Source organism: Cryptosporidium bovis, assembly GCF_009768925.1.
Source record: "Cryptosporidium bovis isolate 45015 chromosome Unknown contig_6, whole genome shotgun sequence".
Lineage (NCBI taxonomy): Eukaryota > Apicomplexa > Conoidasida > Eucoccidiorida > Cryptosporidiidae > Cryptosporidium > Cryptosporidium bovis.
Window position 1 is genome coordinate 144,840 of NW_027125007.1, and position 17,808 is coordinate 162,647.

General features: G+C 28.9%; 7 protein-coding genes across 7 annotated transcripts; 4 read left to right on the forward strand and 3 right to left on the reverse strand.

Annotated features, from left to right (window-relative positions):
* Positions 1-1,037: 1,037 nt before the first annotated feature.
* Positions 1,038-1,813, forward strand: FG379_003233 (uncharacterized protein; the record flags this gene model as incomplete). The annotated part of the gene is made up of 2 exons (XM_067328891.1): positions 1,038-1,092; positions 1,197-1,813. The coding sequence occupies 2 exons, from the start codon at positions 1,038-1,040 to the stop codon at positions 1,811-1,813; spliced, it is 672 nt and encodes a 223-aa protein (XP_067185031.1).
* A 253-nt stretch (positions 1,814-2,066) lies between these two features.
* FG379_003234 (26S proteasome regulatory subunit S2 (RPN1)) lies at positions 2,067-5,186 on the reverse strand (the record flags this gene model as incomplete). Its single annotated transcript, XM_067328892.1, has 1 exon — positions 2,067-5,186. One exon carries the CDS (start codon positions 5,184-5,186, stop codon positions 2,067-2,069), a length of 3,120 nt encoding a protein of 1,039 aa, XP_067185032.1.
* A 1,518-nt stretch (positions 5,187-6,704) lies between these two features.
* Positions 6,705-7,220, forward strand: FG379_003235 (ubiquitin-conjugating enzyme E2; the record flags this gene model as incomplete). Its single annotated transcript, XM_067328893.1, has 2 exons — positions 6,705-6,860; positions 6,942-7,220. 2 exons carry the CDS (start codon positions 6,705-6,707, stop codon positions 7,218-7,220), a joined length of 435 nt encoding a protein of 144 aa, XP_067185033.1.
* Positions 7,221-7,485: 265 nt separating this feature from the next.
* FG379_003236 (aminopeptidase) lies at positions 7,486-8,484 on the reverse strand (the record flags this gene model as incomplete). The annotated part of the gene is made up of 1 exon (XM_067328894.1): positions 7,486-8,484. The coding sequence occupies one exon, from the start codon at positions 8,482-8,484 to the stop codon at positions 7,486-7,488; it is 999 nt and encodes a 332-aa protein (XP_067185034.1).
* A 955-nt stretch (positions 8,485-9,439) lies between these two features.
* On the forward strand, positions 9,440-10,684 carry FG379_003237 (hydrolase; the record flags this gene model as incomplete). The annotated part of the gene is made up of 1 exon (XM_067328895.1): positions 9,440-10,684. One exon carries the CDS (start codon positions 9,440-9,442, stop codon positions 10,682-10,684), a length of 1,245 nt encoding a protein of 414 aa, XP_067185035.1.
* Positions 10,685-10,869: 185 nt separating this feature from the next.
* FG379_003238 (DNA replication repC1) lies at positions 10,870-13,377 on the reverse strand (the record flags this gene model as incomplete). The annotated part of the gene is made up of 1 exon (XM_067328896.1): positions 10,870-13,377. The coding sequence occupies one exon, from the start codon at positions 13,375-13,377 to the stop codon at positions 10,870-10,872; it is 2,508 nt and encodes an 835-aa protein (XP_067185036.1).
* Positions 13,378-15,835: 2,458 nt separating this feature from the next.
* Positions 15,836-17,344, forward strand: FG379_003239 (uncharacterized protein; the record flags this gene model as incomplete). Its single annotated transcript, XM_067328897.1, has 1 exon — positions 15,836-17,344. One exon carries the CDS (start codon positions 15,836-15,838, stop codon positions 17,342-17,344), a length of 1,509 nt encoding a protein of 502 aa, XP_067185037.1.
* Positions 17,345-17,808: the final 464 nt, after the last annotated feature.

Below are 17,808 nucleotides of genomic sequence, written 5' to 3' on the forward strand. Positions count from 1 at the left end.
AGTTGGATTATATTTCAGGTCCGAAAAGGAATACTTAAAATGGACTGAAAAGAATCATTTGTGAAGAAAATGAGTTTTTTGGTATGTTCTCGTTTGTTTGGAGTTTGTATTGTTCATTGGTGGATATTTGTTTTTAAATGTTTGTTCATTCTTCATTGTTTAATTATTTAGAATAAAAGAAAAATCAAGGGAATGCCGTATTTTTTAATGTATTAACATTGTGTATGTTAGAACAAGGAAATACATTATCTTCCGTTTCCTTATTTACCTTTTGAAGATAAATATCATTAATTACGAGAAGCTAGTATTATTTGTGTGAACATAAACAAAAAGAACAACATTTTTTTCAATTACTAATTTATCTGATGAATAATGTAAAATACTATTAACAATGGATAAAGTGTTTTTATTTTTTTAGAATTTTTGTTTAGTTTGAACAAATTTATTGAGTGAATTTTTAAATGTTAGTATTTTTTGAAGTGACAACCACTTTACTGTTTTCATTATTACATTTATCATGTATCGGTGCTGGTATTAGTATTGCATTTATTTAAATTGGTTTGAACATGTTAGTAGTTCAATAAAAAGCAGAACACAGTTATACTTTGTCTCTTTTGATAGGAGCTTTCTTATTGTAAATTTCTGATAATATTTAAATAAACCTCCCCTTTATTATTCACTTGTTATATTGAATATGTTTGGCATTAATCACTTTACTTGTCTGTACTTGACCTTTACGTACCAAAAAAAGATGTGGGGAGAAAGGCACTTTGGCGGGTACTGGGCATAATAAAAATGTAAGTATGTTTGAAGGTGAAATTAGAAAATACACTAATATTCTATTTATTCGCTTTTTTTTAAATTTCTGCATAGTATTACTTTTTTTGTTATAAAGAGTTTATGCATATAATATATTGATTTATTTGTATATTTTGGAATTTAGTACTAAGAATTTTGAGAACAAATATATTCAACTGATAGTATCAGCTGATTTAAGGGGCGAACATATAGTTAATAAGACACCTTAAAAATTGAATATGAACGTTCAAATAGGAAAAAAAGATGTACTAACATTTATTCCTAACTTGATAGGTATGGCTAAAGCGTTTATAAGTTGAAAAACACAGCTAACAAAACAATGCATTAACTTTTGTTCTTTTTCTTCATTGATTTTTCCTGTTATTTTACTAATATAGGCTACGTTAGAGTTATATTGGGATTGACACCAATTTTCATTTATAATAAATACAATTATTTGTTGGTTGTACTTTTTTACTGTGTAAGTCAGATACTAGATGCCTTTGATGGTTACTTTGCGAGATTATTTAAACAAGAAACAAAATTCGGTGCATTGCTAGACATGATAACAGACAGATGCAGCACAATAGTAATGATAGTTATAAATATATCACTATATCACAATAATGATTCTTTTTTTAAGTGTGCATTAATACTATTATTAATTGATATATCTGGACATTGGATATACATGATTTCAAGCATTATATCTGGAATTGGTTCTCACAAAAATATAAATAGTGGTATGTGGAAACCATTAAAAATATATTATTCAAATAAAATAATTCTATTTACATTACATGCATGCAACGAATTAATGTGGATAGTAAATTACATGCAATATTTTATTTTAAATGGTAAAGATGGGAATAACATAAATGTATTATCATTAATAAATAGATATATATTAATACCACTAGGGATACTAAAAAATGTGATGAATTTTATTCACTTGCTCTATGGACTCAACATTCTACTTGAATTAGATATAGGTGAGAGGAGTGAGGGAAAATGAGTCTTATTTTTTAGCGTATCAACTACAGGAGAAAAGTGGCCAAACAACGTTATTTGAAAAAAACAAAGTTTTACTATTAAAATAAACGATTATATGGTTAAAATTAGATAAACACGTAGATGTAAATTATGTTACATAAATAGTAACTTGCTACCGGTTGTAAACGTGCTTGCTTAATATTTTTATTATTAAGTATTTGTTGCTAATAAATCTGTCTTTACCCTGTCAAATATATATTAAACAAGAACAAAATTTACTCTACTAAGTTTTCTGGTTTCTTTTCTAGAATAACAATATCCTCAATAAAGTCAGACATCGAAGTAAATTCATCAGCAGCAATTTCAACCTTTTCATTGTAACCAATTAATACAGGTGAATTGTGTGTTTGGAATCCAGTAATTTTTCTCGGATTGCCGGCTTGTCCAACTGTATCCACAATTTGCCCAACACGAACTAGAGTTTGAATTGGCGACAGATTACTGTCAACAGTAACTAAATATCTAGGTAGTATACCGGGAACTATCGTCAATATTAAATAATGGTAATTTCCATAAAATATAGTTTTAGATCTTAATGCAAGATTCAAAGTAGAAACCATAGATATTAGTGTAATAGGATTTAAAAGTGTCTTGTCAGAGTAGATTGGATTAATAGTGACTAAACCTTTGCCCATGTAAAGCAGACCTTGTGATATCCTGATGGCATATAATGCGTGTTTGTCTTTGCCATAATAAGAAGCCAATTGTCTTAGTAAATTAGCTGTTCTCGCATTATTTGTTCCAGCTGATACCAAACCAAGTGAAAAAATTGCATTTAGTGCAACATCTGGGTCTGAATCATGTGTTAGTTTCGAAATTGTATCTATAATTACAGGTTTGGGATTTCCTATTGACAAAGCAGCAATTCCTATAGGAACTGCTCTTCTTACATATACTGAAGAGTACTGCAATACGTTGTCCAAAGCTCTTAATGCCATTTCCATTCCAACTTCTTCACCTAAACTTATAAGTGCTATATTCAATACGCTTACTAATATTGACATATCAGATTCATCATCCTCATCACTATCAGTACTATCATCATTGTTTTTCTTTCCCTTTGACACAGTCCTTTCAACGAGTATTCTTTGCATTTCTTGTATTTTAAGCACGTCACCAGATCCTGTATATGCACATCCTATTATTGTCTGTTTGCAATGCGAACCTATTTGATGTGTAATTGCAGATAGTGCATCTAAAGTTGCTTCACAGGACTCTCTTTTACCCAAAAAAAGCAAACCTAAACATAAACCATAAAGTATTCCCAATGGATCATCTAGATATGGACTGCTATTGCTCGCAGAACCTCCCTGTGATGATTTTTTATCGCCTTCATTGTCCTTTCCGCCACTTCCATCTTCACAAAAAGACTCCGTTAAACTAAGTGTTAACAATAAATCCAAAACAGCTTCAATTATAACCTTATTGCAAGAACTAGAAAATATAAGTCCAAGTGAAAGAGCTGATATTGCTGAGCATTCTAAACTAGAAAATGGGTCCATAAGTATCGGTATTAATAATTCTAATATATCATTTCTGCAAGTTCCTATATATGAATAACCAAGTCCTAATATGGCTCCCATTCTAATTGTGTAATTAGGAACTAACGTTTTTATTATAGATATATTGTCATTTTTCTTCTCATCCTCGTTCTTGTCCGTTTTGGTTTCAGATTCGTCGCTCATTTTAACATCCTCCCCTTTTTCTACATTCATTTTCTCATCTTTATTCGCTAAATTATCATCGGCAATACTTTCTTGTTCTGGATTAATGTATTCTGAAAGTAATGCAAAAGATGGATCACATTCGTTCTTGATTCTAACTGAAATAAGACCAAAAGCTATAAGAGCTCCAGCCTTTGTAAATGGGTCATCACTCCATTGAAATTTATCTATATTAGCAAGTCCTTTGTCAATATTCCAAAGGTTAATCACGCCAAGGGATGCACTTACTGCCATTTTTCCTGAATCTTTGTTCTTGTATAACCAAGATGATGACTCATCATCAGAAACAAGTTTGTCGGTGCAAAAACCAACGTTAACAAGTGCATTTACATAAGTTGATGCTAAATTCTGTTTTGCCGTGTCTAAAACCATCATTGATCTATTCGAATAATTGCTACTGTTACCATCCTCTAAATGAGTTTTGTATATCTCATCCGGAGTTTTGGGTTCTAATACATCCAGTTCCTTTGCCAAAAATGAATAATATTTACTTAGTTGTTCATTTGAAAATATACTCTCCAAATTGGACAATTCATTATCGTCGAATAGATCCAGGAAACCTCTATTTGTCAAGTTATCATGTAGTTCTTCAACTAGTATATTACTACCAAATCTCGCCAGTTGGAAACATATTTGTTTTATCACATTTAAACAAGAAACTTTTTCGCAATTTTTATCCTTGCTCCTCTTAAAGTCTTGTATTACCTTGTCAAATACACAAAATACTCTATCCTTGCTTCTTTGACCATCAAGCCTTAGAGCTACGTTTATTGCCCATGTATACCTTTTAAAACTTAATAATAATTCAAAGCAAATTCTTAAATACAAATCATGTTCGTCTGATGATATTGAATAGTTGGACAATTGCTGAAGATAAAGTACAATTCTTTCCATTTGTTCCATGTTTATCTTGTTTGTGTATTCAAGTATAAATTCTATTTGTTCAACCTCACATAGCAAGTCTATTGCCTCTAATTCACGATGTTTTTCTATCTGATAAGGAACCATTAATTTTACTAATTTTAATAATTCTTCTAAATTAGTGTCCTCTATAAATCCTTTCTCAATACCGTCTTTGTCCTGTTTCGATATCACTCTATCATTGTATTCTAATGTCAACTCCCCTACTATATTACGTATATATTCCTGCCCCCAACTTAGTATTCCCTCTATATTGCCTGACTTTATTCTGTATTCTAATGCTCTTCTTTCTTTTACATCTGATAATGTTGTTGACAATATAGACACTATCTCGCACATCAATGTCAAAAATTCACTCTTTTTATCTTTATTTTTTTCCAATTTTATTTGATTATCGCAGTATTCCCTTAGTCTATCGTAATTTAATCCTAAAAATTTCAGCACTTTTGGAACAGATGTCATTGTGCTTGCCGATGTCTTTATCATTTCAGAAAGTATTTCTAAGCTCTTTTTTGACTCTTCTGCGGTTTTCATATTCAGTATATTTTCTACCAGACCGTCTATCTCATTTTTTAGTAATTCATCCTCCTCCGTCAAATCCATATTTTCTATTTTAACCTCAACATTCTTTATATCATCATTGTTATTCTTATTATTTTCAAATTTACCATTCTCTTTATTTTCCGACATAACTTCTGTCTTTTTAATATATTAAGTCCCCTATTATTGATAACTTGTTTATTCAGAAAATTTAAGTATATATTACCTATATATCTATATAATATATATTTATACTTCACTGTAATACACTTATCTATTTATTCTATTTTCCTAACCTTATTACTCAAAACTCTCTAAATCATTTCTTTTATCTGATCAATCAAGAAATAATTTTTAACTATTTTTTATTTCAATAGCAATAACTAAGGTTATTTTCACCACTATTGTTATTACTACCACTATAGTGATTATTACAAACAGTATAATACTTTCTCACTATTGTATTTAACCAACAATAAATTAATTTGTTTATTCAATAATTGTTTATTACTACCTACTATTTTTTTCTTCGCTTTTTCCCTCTTTATCATGTTTATTTAATCTACCCTACTATTAATAATAAAATTTAGCCGCCCCACATTCTAATAGTATATTTTTTCTTTTTAATTTTAATTAGCGTTTTTATTATTCAGCTCTGCATTATTCATCCATACTTTTTAATAATTTATTTAGAATAAACACTTTAAAACTTATGCTAATTTCATTTGTTTTATACTCGTAAATTTATTGTTTTAACCTGTTGTTCATCTGCCTTTCAATTATCCCTTTTCCTAAACCATACACATCCCCACTCCCGCTGATTATATTTTTTACGTTTTACAGTTTTGCATACAACAATATAGGTAATTTACTGGTAATATTATTGTCCTATTCTCGCTTATTATTTGGTTTAGATTTACAAGGGAAATTCGGCCTTAAATCCCACACACTTCAATCATACTACGGTCTGTCACTAGCTATTCGCGAATCTGCGCCATGTTCACTCCATAATAAAGTGAATATCACGATATTACCCAAAAGATGATAGCATAAATATTGATATTCATCAATAAAATTCATAATCACACACTAATTCAATCATGACATCATTTACCTATGAATATTCTTCCCCCTTGCCTGACTTTTTTGACAAATAAATAACACACACCGCTCAGCATGACCGCCAAATATTTAGGCGGCCCTCTGTGAAAACGCATTTCAGATACGAATAATAAATAACAATATATTTGATGTATAAATAATTTTTGGCTATGGGAAATTAAAATAAATATTACAATAGTCGGAAAAAATTATCTATTGTGAATATTAATATATAAACTGTATACGTTATACACATTAGTTCTTTTGATTGTCTCAGACATTCAATTTTAACAAGTATTTGTGAACGTATATATGTAAGCATTTTTACATATATGTACGTAAATATACATTTATGAATATTCATTTGCAAACATATTCTTTCCTTTTGCATGTTTGTCTATATATGCCCATTTGAAATTATAACTCAAGGGTGAGAGAGGAAACAAAAAGGTGATAAAAGTGGGAATTTATTAGTTTGATGGATAAATTTTCGAGAATACAGTAAAATACACATAAGACAGTTCGGTGCAGTAACACAAAAAGTTACCCGGTTCTTTTTTTAAAGAGATGGAGGAAGTTATAGTTCCTAGGAGTTTCAGACTTTTGGATGAGTTAGAACGTGGCCAAAAAGGCCAGGCTACCGATGGTGTTTCTTGGGGACTTGATCAACATGATGATATAACATTAAGTACTTGGGCCTGCACAATATTTGGCCCTCCAAATGTAAGTTTGTTGCAGCAATAATAGTTATACTTAATTTCACCATTAACTTTGCTAATTTAAATTATTTAATAAATCGAATAGACCACATTTGAGAATAGAATTTACTCACTAACCGTTTTATGCGGTCCAAACTACCCTGACGAAGCTCCCGCAGTTAAGTTCAACACAAAAATTAATTTGGGTTGTGTTGATTCACACGGAAGAGTCAGTTCAAGTTTTCCTGTGCTAAGACACTGGCAAAGGAACTTCTTCATTGAGAACGTTCTAATTGCACTGAGGCATGAAATGGCCTCTAATTCTAACAGAAGAACTGCCCAACCTCCCGAAGGTACTTATTATGATGACCAAACTCTACAATAAGCAAGATCACTTGGGTTATTGTATTGCCATTCGGGAAAGGCTGTAACGCTTCTGCCATCTAAGTAGTAACAGAAACGGCACTTAGTGTTTACATTGTCATCTTTAATCATCAGTAACTATTAAATTGACTTGTTCGTTTCAAACTATAGTTATTTCATTTTAAAAGGAAAACAGAAACAAATAAGATAAGAAGTTATTTGGATTCGGTGAACAAATAAAAGTGACAATCACATTCTAGTGTGTGCAATGTATACTTTGTTTAATTTTACTTGGACTGGGAAATAACGGTTGATTGACTGTCCTCAATTTTAATGGAGTCAATGGATACACCAATACTTTGGTAGTATTCTTGACTAGAACCGAATTTAAGATAGCCTATAATATCAGAAATAATGGTATCTGGTTCATCCAAAACTTGATGTTTGCATTTCTCATATACAATGGCTCTAGATTTAGGAACTAACTTGGATAACTTTGAAGTTATATTTTCGATAGTAACTAATTCATCATGTAAGCCCAAATAAAAACAGACGCCATTATTTCCCCTCTGCGAAATATAGTGCTTTAGGAATCTATCATAAACTTCATCATTGTTCCAGAAGTCGAATCCGGTGACAACTCTCGAGAATGTTGCTCTTAATTGCCTACCATAATATTTATGTCTAAAAAATTTAGACTCGATTATATCTTCATCTACCTTCTTATGATCGTAGTAATCATCCTCGAAATCCTTTCTTTTTGTGAATAAATATGTGGGGAACATGTTTTCGGAAATATACAAACATATTGGAAAATAATTCAAGATTATTTTTTGTATGTAATTGGGCTCTCTGCAATATCCTGCCGGACACATCGCTGCTACTTTCAATACTTTATCTGGATATACTCCTGCGTAATGTATTGAAAACAAACCTCCCATTGACATCCCAACTAGATATAGTTTTAATTCATTTAAACCTAGATTATTTAATACTGTGTCTACTTGTTTTCTGAAATCGTCCAATGTTAAACTACCAAAATATCTCCAGTATGATAAGCCATGTCCAGGCATATCCATCATCAATACTGCTAACCCTTCTTTTAGACATTCTTTTTCAAATCTATTATATGAAGACAATGAGCCTAATAAACCATGAAAACATAGTACGAGTGGACTATTGTAATTGTGTTTGTTTTTGCCATCTGGAAAAGATAATACGTAATTAATTCTTCCATTTGGTCCTTCCATATATTTTCCCTCCCTAAATCTATATTTTGTGTTCATTTTAGTAACTTTTAAATTAAACCACTTAAATGTATATTATATTATTTACTTTACACAATATAAGTTAGATATTTCCAAATATATTATATAATCATTTATTTGTATGCTTATCAAATACTAGTACAATAAATTAGTACTAATCCAAATGCCAATATTATTATCGGTATTTTCAATAATAAAATACGTCCTAATTTATTGTGTTATTAATTTGTTTTTATTTGTAACTATGTTATACATTTAATTACTATAATATTTTGTGTATATGCACTTTTTTTACAAATGTTATACGTATTAAACCACTATTTTTACACAGTTAGTTATATATCAAAGAAAATGTTAAATTTCGGGAGCCCGCCAGACTCATGTTTAGCAATTAGATTAACTCATTACATTTAACAACGAACTTAAAAATGAATTTGGTACATTTATAAATATTATTTAGCTTTAGTAATAGAAAATGAGTCGTTTGTTCATTCATATAATGTATTGATGACACATTGTACAATCAAATAGTAGAAGCTTTACCCTAATTTCACATATAAAACGGCAGGTATTGTTTTTCAAAAATGTATGCAGGTAGTACTGAAAAACTGGAAAACCACACGTAGATATATACCAAACAGGATTATGTTTATAATTGCAGAATATTTAAATATTATTGCCCCAACATCAAATTAGTACCACTTTCCCCAATCTACTTGTTCAGAACTTTTTTCGAAGAGATATAACTATTTGCAGTACCGCCAATTGGCACTGCTATAGAGCATTAATGTAGTTATATTGGTATACCTTAATTTTATAAAAAAAAGAAAAAAATAAAACAAATATACACGTACATTTATATCTATAATATTTTTCATTTTACCTTCCAATTATCATTTCCATCCTAATAATTCACCCAAAAACTAGGATTTAGGGACTAGTTACTTCCGCAATCTAAAGGAAAACTGAGGATATGAGCAATATAAAACTAATATTAAGTTTAACAATATGCATTTTAACATTCAATTACATTAGTTTTTCATCAGCGAATGAAAGTGGTGATAAAAATGTAATCCCTGAACACTATTATTACGAGGTAGGTAATAAAATACAGCTTAGTGGAGGAGTGGTAAACTACGATTTAAAACAAATGTCTGATGAAGGTCCAATAGTATTGTGTTTACACTGTTTCATGGGTACTATTTCTGACTGTTCTGCAATATCGAAGGCACTTGCAGCAGAGGGATTTAGGTCGTTAAGATTTGATTTTTATGGTCACGGACTATCAGATATTAAAAATTTTGGAAAGTACACAATAGACGACTATGTAGAACAAACTGTTGAAATACTAGAAAAACTCGGTCTTTATAATATAACTGCTGTTGATGAACTTGAAATTCATTCTGAATACTTTGATCCACAATTATATATTATTGGAACTTCATTGGGAGGTTTTGTCGGAATGAGATTTGCAGAGAGGTTTTCAAAACATATCAATAAACTCGTATTGGATGCTCCCCCTGGCCTACTTAAAAAAAAAGTTGGAAGTATGTTGAGATATAGCTTTATTAATTATCCTCTTCAACTATTTGCAAACATATATGCTCCCACATGGCTATGTAGTAAAATAATGAATCCACTTACTGAAAATTCGAAATCACCTAAACTCGATTTTAGAGCAAAGCATTATTGTAAACAAATAATTCTCACTGCTTTGCAAGTTTTTTTGGGTACTGATTTATGGGGAAATGCAAAAATATATCACAAATTTGGATTATCGAATGTAAATACGCTATTTTTCTGGGGGACTGAAGACAAATTGTGTCCTTTATCATCATCTATTGTCATATTAAATGAATATGTACCTAATGCCGGCATTATTGTATATGAAGACTGTGGACATAGATGTTTAAAATACTGCAAAGAGCAATTCATTAAAGATGTTATTAAGTATTTCAAAGATGAATTTATCAGTGAATTATCGACAATTTCTGATTATTATAAAACTATTGAGTATAAACTCCTTCCTACTTCAAAAACGACCAAAGAAACGACTGGTGTTAGAGGTTCTCAATTGGAGCCTTCAACTTCCGAATATAATATTTGTGGTTCACCCGAAACTCTCAATAGTAAGGTTATAAAACTAGCTGCCGACTATGAAGATGCTGATTCTGATGTATCCACTAATGATGGTGATGAAGCATGTAAAATTCACTAGTCAAGAAGACGAAGATAAAGTATGTGTATTAATAAATAAACAATATACTAGTTTTTGTGTTATTTTAAGTGAGTCTATATTTAAACATTTTCCCCATATATATTTGTTATAAATATTCTGTTTTTAGATTAATTATATATAAACTATTTTCACTGTACTAAATTATGTTTTTTATGATGTTGACGTCACTTTTTTTTTGGTGCAGATGGTGAAGAGTCGCCCCCTCTACCCTTACCACCCCCTCCACTTTTATTGCCTCTTCCTCCTCTAGTACCTACTCTTGCACCTGAACTATTATTGCTGTTCCCACTCGCTGATTTTGTCTTTTTTATTACTTTAATTAATGAACCCAGATTATTTTCTCCATTTTTATTATTGTTACTAGCAACATCACTATCATCATCCTCATATTCAAATACTTGACCATATTCTTCACTATTTTTATCTTTATTGCCACTATAATCAAAATTGTTATCTATTCTTTGTTTCTTAGATGATTGAATTGAGTACTTAACCATATGTGTTGTTGAATTTATTATTCTTGTCATTGTAGACTTTACTTTACTATCTACTTGATCATATGTTTTAACTTGGTTTTTCAACATTAAGGAAGACATATGTTCAGTCAAATAATTTCTATTTAAACAATACTCGTTCATGATTGTTATACTTTTATCAATAGCGTCTTTAATGTCCATTTTACTATCCAATAAAGGCTCTGTGGCTCTGTAATATAACAAATCTAAATAACCTGATATTCTCAGTATTTTTGAACTTGAGCAGTTACCACCAGTTCCAACAGTTATCACCGAAGTTATCTCACTCAGTAATCTTTTATTTTTATTCTTATTAGAATTTTTACCCAGCCACTTTGGGAATTCTGGTCTAGCTAAAAATAAACCGTTATTCTTTACATTAAATGAACAATTTAAAAGCGCAATATCTTGCAGTAAACTCCATTCATTGTCAGCTCTTAATTTTGAATTGTATAAATCTGACTCCACAAAAGAGTTCGCATAATCTAATATATATTTTGTGTGTTCAACACCAGATAAATTACTGTTGTAGCTACTATTATTACTTCTAATTGAAATTGCCGTTATATAATTTTCATGTAATAATAACGGCATTAAATCAAAATCAATAAAAAACAAATCTAATTTTTGTGACAATGTTAGGTTGCATGATTCTGTTGAATTTAGTAATTTTTTAGTTGCTGAAAAAATATCCAATGTTACCTGTACATCTTTTATATTATTTAATACCTCTTTTTTCATATCCATAAATCTTACATTATTATTGGTTAATGATAATAATTGTAATTCGTTTAATATCTGCCTTAAATCATTACCAACTGATTCACATAATAATTCTATTGCGTTTGGTTCTATATTCATACCTTCATTGTTTGCAATCGCCTGCATTCTTTTTATTATTTGACTTTTTGTTGGTCTAATAAATTTTAAATCATAACATTTTGTGGCCAAGTTTCTTACTTTTTCACTCATTCTATCATTGCAGATACATATTATTGGCCATCTTGTTTTTTGTATTAATCTTCCTAATGCTGCTGCTCCACCTCTATCGCTTCCTCCTAATCCATCCATTTCATCCATAATTAATAACATATTCATATTTAAGCCTACATTTTCATTAATATCATTATTTTCTTTCTTTCTGGCAAATGTTGAAAGGGAATAACCACCTATTGCACTTTCTGATAAATTTTCAATTATCTCTTTGGTTCTGTCATCACTTGCATTCATTTCAATAGGTATATAACCACATTTTTTAGCTATTAAATTTGCTACCGTTGATTTACCTATACCTGGTGGTCCACTTATTAATGCAGCTCTTGCATTTATATTCTCCGTTTGTGGAAAACGGATCCCTGGTGAAAATGTTGGTTTTGGTGTTGGTTTTTTCTTTCCTTGTATTACTACACTGTTCCAATCAGCAAGCCACGAATGCAATTTTCTTATAACATCCCCATTTCCAATTACATCTTCTACACTTACTGGTTTATGTTTATTTGTCCATAATTCATTATTATTACCAACATTATTTCTCATAACATTAATATTATTGTTATTGTTATTATCTATTAATGCTTTATCCTCCTTATTTTTAAAAGAAGAATATATTTCCATAAACTCATCCTCTGATAGTATTTTTATACCTTTACTTATTGCATTGCGATACTTAGTTCCCTCTTCTATATTACGACCATCTTCTAACATGTTTCCTGCTATTAAATAAGATGTTTTACCACTTACTGCTGATGTTAGCTTTCCACCTAGTATCTTAACCATATTTTCTATCTCTGATCTTGAATTATTTAAAAATGTACCAGTTACAACAATACTTAATCCATCAAATTCACCCTTTAATAATACATCATTATTTATATTGTCTTTTCTTTTATTTTGTTCATTTCTTTTTGGGCTCTCCTTTTTATTTGAAATATTATTGTTAATTAATTTATCATTCTTTTTGTTACACATTTTTACACCTTCATTGTACTCCACTTCTTCATCATCACTCAGTACTTTATGTAACCTTGAGAATTTCTTTTTTGAATTCATTTCTACTTTTGTTTCTCCCTCATAATTTTTATGTTCACTATTTTTGATACATTCGTCACTCTTCTTTTTTTTTTGTTTTGAAAAGTAATCATCTAATGTTACCTCCATATGTTCGTTGTGTATTTGAAAAAAATGAATTTACTAATAAACTTTATTATTGAAATTATTTTTCTGGAATTTATTCTAATTATAGTAATAGTAACTATGATTAATGTTTTATTCTTATTTTTAACGGAATCTAATCTTTTTGTTTTTGATTGCTCCTTGTGTTAAATTTACTTTTTTTACATTAACTTGGATTATTTGATGTACCCCACATTTAACATTGCCGGTTTGATGTAATTAAAAAAAATGTATAGGATTATAGCTTAATTTAAACATCATATCACTCTTTTTCAAAATATTAACATTATTTTTTGCTAAAATCATTAAAATATCATTCTTTATACTTCAATTAGTGAACTTATTCCGAATACTTGTATTTAAATTAAAGAGAAAATACTATTTCACTTTGTTTATTTACTAGATCAAAATGTTAAAATTTATATCTATATGTCAACAAACCTTCAATTTTTTTGGTTTATAACAGCTATTATTGAATCAAATCTCCTTATAACATTATTTGTTCCCATGGTATTGTTTTTACTTAATGCTCATCAATCAGACTAAATTCTAAAATGGTTGAAACAAGAAGCTGTAAATCTGAGTTACGCCTGAGCTACTTTGCATTTTGATATCGTTAATATTTATCAACAGAAGATCGAAAATAAACAAAGAAGTGACTAGTTTCTTTCTCCAAGATATTAACAAATACCTGACATTTTTTGTCTTACTCTCATAAACTATTTAAAAAATGTTCCGGTTAAATCTATTTTCATAGTAAATATACCAGTTAAAAGTTATATATGCGATAATATATTACATTGTTGTGTATTTAATCATTCATTAAAAAATGTCCATATTGATTAAATCTTTAATTAGTGTATATGAACATGCGGGATTCAAATGCCTTGATTTTAAAATTAAAATTATCGCACATATTTAAATACTTGCTTCATATATAAATATTAATTTTGTTAAATACAACCAAATATTAATGAAAATTCCAAATTTTATTCAGTTATAATCATCAAAAATAAATTTAACTGAAAAATTCACACTTTATAACTAACACAAGTCATCGCATGACTTTCTGCGTGCCATACAGTACAGAATGCATGTGGACAATATATACTACTATCTACAGTTAGAAAATACAGAAAGTCGAATTTAATAGTAATATATAAAATGGAGCAATTCTGAAATTAGTCATGAATATGAGAGTATGCAAATGGAAAATCGCAAAAGAAAAATCGTTTCCAGTATAAAAATTTGTAAGGTGATTAAAACATTCAACTGTAATTTAGTCCGTAAATTTAATTTCTAGTTTGTATATTATTATAATACAAAAAAATAAACCAAGTTTGTTATTATTTATTATAAAAATGAACAAAAAGGATAACGCAATATATCAAATTATTTTATTAAGATCATCACAGTTATCATTTTCTATTGGCTAGTAATTCACCTATTTATTTTAAACTTATTATTAAAAATGTAAAAATGAGTTAGAAATTCACTTTTATAATGGTTTAACCTACTAAATGTTGAAATAATATTCTGGTAAATACATAATTATTATAACACATTAAAGAAATAGGTTATTATTATCTTAGTTATTAGCTGGGAATATGTTAAAAAGGCGGTAAGGTATATTTGGCTTTTACACAAAGTTAAACTATTAATAAAAAGAATAATTAATGTAGACAAAAGGACAAATTATAATTAAAATTATCGGTTGAATATTATATAATGAATAACATTTCGGTTTATTTATTTCAACGTAGTATATTTTTTCCACTTCAGTAAACCAAAGTTTAGAAAATAGTGGCTATCTTTAATATATTAATTTATTCAAATACCGGAGTAATTCAGTTAGCTTCTTATTTTTTTAGAATTCAGAGAGAAAAAAAAGATTAAGAATGAATATACAATGAGTAATGTTCACGCCTGTATCTAAGACAGCAAGCTCGTGTTACACCGTTTGCTCGTTAATTCACCCTGGCAAAAATAAATATGTAAGGAGTTATATTAGATGTGGAATATACTAAGAACCATATGTAGGTTTAAAAATTCTTCATTTAGTATTAAAAGAAAGGTTATTTCTACTCGTACAATTAAAATACATATTTATCTCTTTTTTCTGTCTAACTTCATGTTACACTAACTAGCCTATTGTTAATATAAAGTGCGAAATCGATGTATTGCTACTGTATTTAAACGTAGGTGGTTTGGTTTAGTTTATTTCAATTGTTTTTAATAGTAACACTGTTTACATCTAATTTCCCATTAAAAAATTAAACTAAGGATTTCATATTAGTTCTAGTATTGGATTTTCTGTGATTTTTTGATCTGCTGGCGCAAATAAATAAGGGGTTAAATGAAATGTATAAAAGTGAATTTGTATTAATGAGATCAAGTACATTGTAGTGTTATTTTGTCTATTTTTACTTTAAAAAAAGAAATCATGATAAATACATTAACTGAATGTCAAAAAAAGTTACTGAATGATTTTCTTTCCTCCCCACTTTGTATGGAGTCTTATGAGAACCTCGCAAGCAAAATAACAATAAGTGAAATTTTAGAAGCACTGTTAGTAACTAAAAACCAGGATGATATCTCAGTAATAATTGAAGTAGTCAAACGTCTTACAACCTTTGGTGTAATTGATGATATAATAATAGATAACGAAAAATCGATTGAGATATTAAGAAAAGGCTCAACATCTCAAGATACAAATATAAGATTATTAATAGCATACATGATATATTCTATTTCAAATAATACTAAAACATGTAAAAAACTATGTGAAAATGGGTTGTATTTGTTGATAGGAACACTAATTAAAGATAAGGATATATCAATTGGTGAATCTGCTTCGAAGTCCCTTAAGCAAATTGCAATCAGTTTTCCAGAATATGTATATGACGATAAATTGTTAAATATAATAAAATCAGATTTTTCATCTCTGAAAGATGAAGCAAGACTTAGAATATTAGATTCATATGTATCAATAGGATCTATATCAGAAGAACTATTTGAAAATTGCCAAAAAAAGAGTAGCATTTATTCTCTGGTGCTGAAAGAATATTTTACGGACGATATCCTTCTTAAGCTTGTGTCTATAAAGTTATTGGAAGATATGGGTGAGTACAAGTGGGGTATTGAATTTATTGTAAGTAATTCAACACCTGAATTACTTATCAAGGATTTGATAGACCCGATGTTTGATGATGACATTAAAATATCCATTACATACTTAGTTTCAAGAATAATAAATAATCATCCAGAAATGTCAAGTAACGTTTTGAATATGTTGAATAAATCATTTATAAACATATTTAAGGAATTTATGTTATCTTTTAGTCAGAATAATAACTTAAATAAAACAATTTGTGCAATTAATTCGTGGGGTTTATTTACAACCAAGTATTCGAGTTTTCAATCACTAATAAGTGAATGGGAGGGATCAATACAAAAAATGCTCGACTATTTAACAAATTCAAATTCCGATATTTCACTGGCATCCTTAAATTCATGGGTTGTTCTTTTTGAATCCAGTGAGATCAAGGATATCATTAATAATTTAAAAACTAGTTTTAACTTTAAGCAATTAATTGAAAATAAACTCATTCCAATTATACTAACTGACATTATATCAAAACCATTTCCCGAGAATAGGACTTTAATATATCGCTTATTGGCATTAATGATACCACATTTTTCGTCTATATCCTCAAGTTTATGTTCAAGCAACAAATTAAGAGATTTAATTCTGAATTTCAATAGTGATTCTAATAAAGAGTTGTTGTATATTAAATATGACATGGTTAAGCAGATGATGAAGTATGACAAAGATATAGTTAAAAGTCTTTCCAATGAACACTTCTACGATTCAATGGAGGAATACGTCAGTTTTGGTCCATTTTATAGGTCATCGTCTGTAGAAATGAAGGTTAAGGATGCGGCAATTTAGATTGAGTTTTTTATTGCCTAAATTATGTTATTTTTTTCCTTTAGTGTATTTACAAATATTTAATAAGTATCGCATAAATCTTATTTTAGCATTGCTATTCACTTCTTATAAGCTTAGATTATTTCATTTTTTTCTATTTTTAATGTAAATGAAATAAAAATCATTCAAATTGCTAAAAATGTATTTGTTTGCATGTGGGTAAGTTTTAATGTGCCGGTATACAATATATGCACTACAGGTAATTTAATTTTAATATTTTTTTAAGGATAAAAATTTCAATAATTTTTTTATTTTTTAAATTAAAAAAAAGATAATATTAATAACACATTAAGTATTGTTTTTATTGTATAAGGTTCAATCTTTTTTTTAAAATATAAATTTGAAGTTTGCCTTTAACGACAAATAATTGAGAACACATAATAGGGGTGTTACTATATCTCCTTAATACATTTACACAATCTATA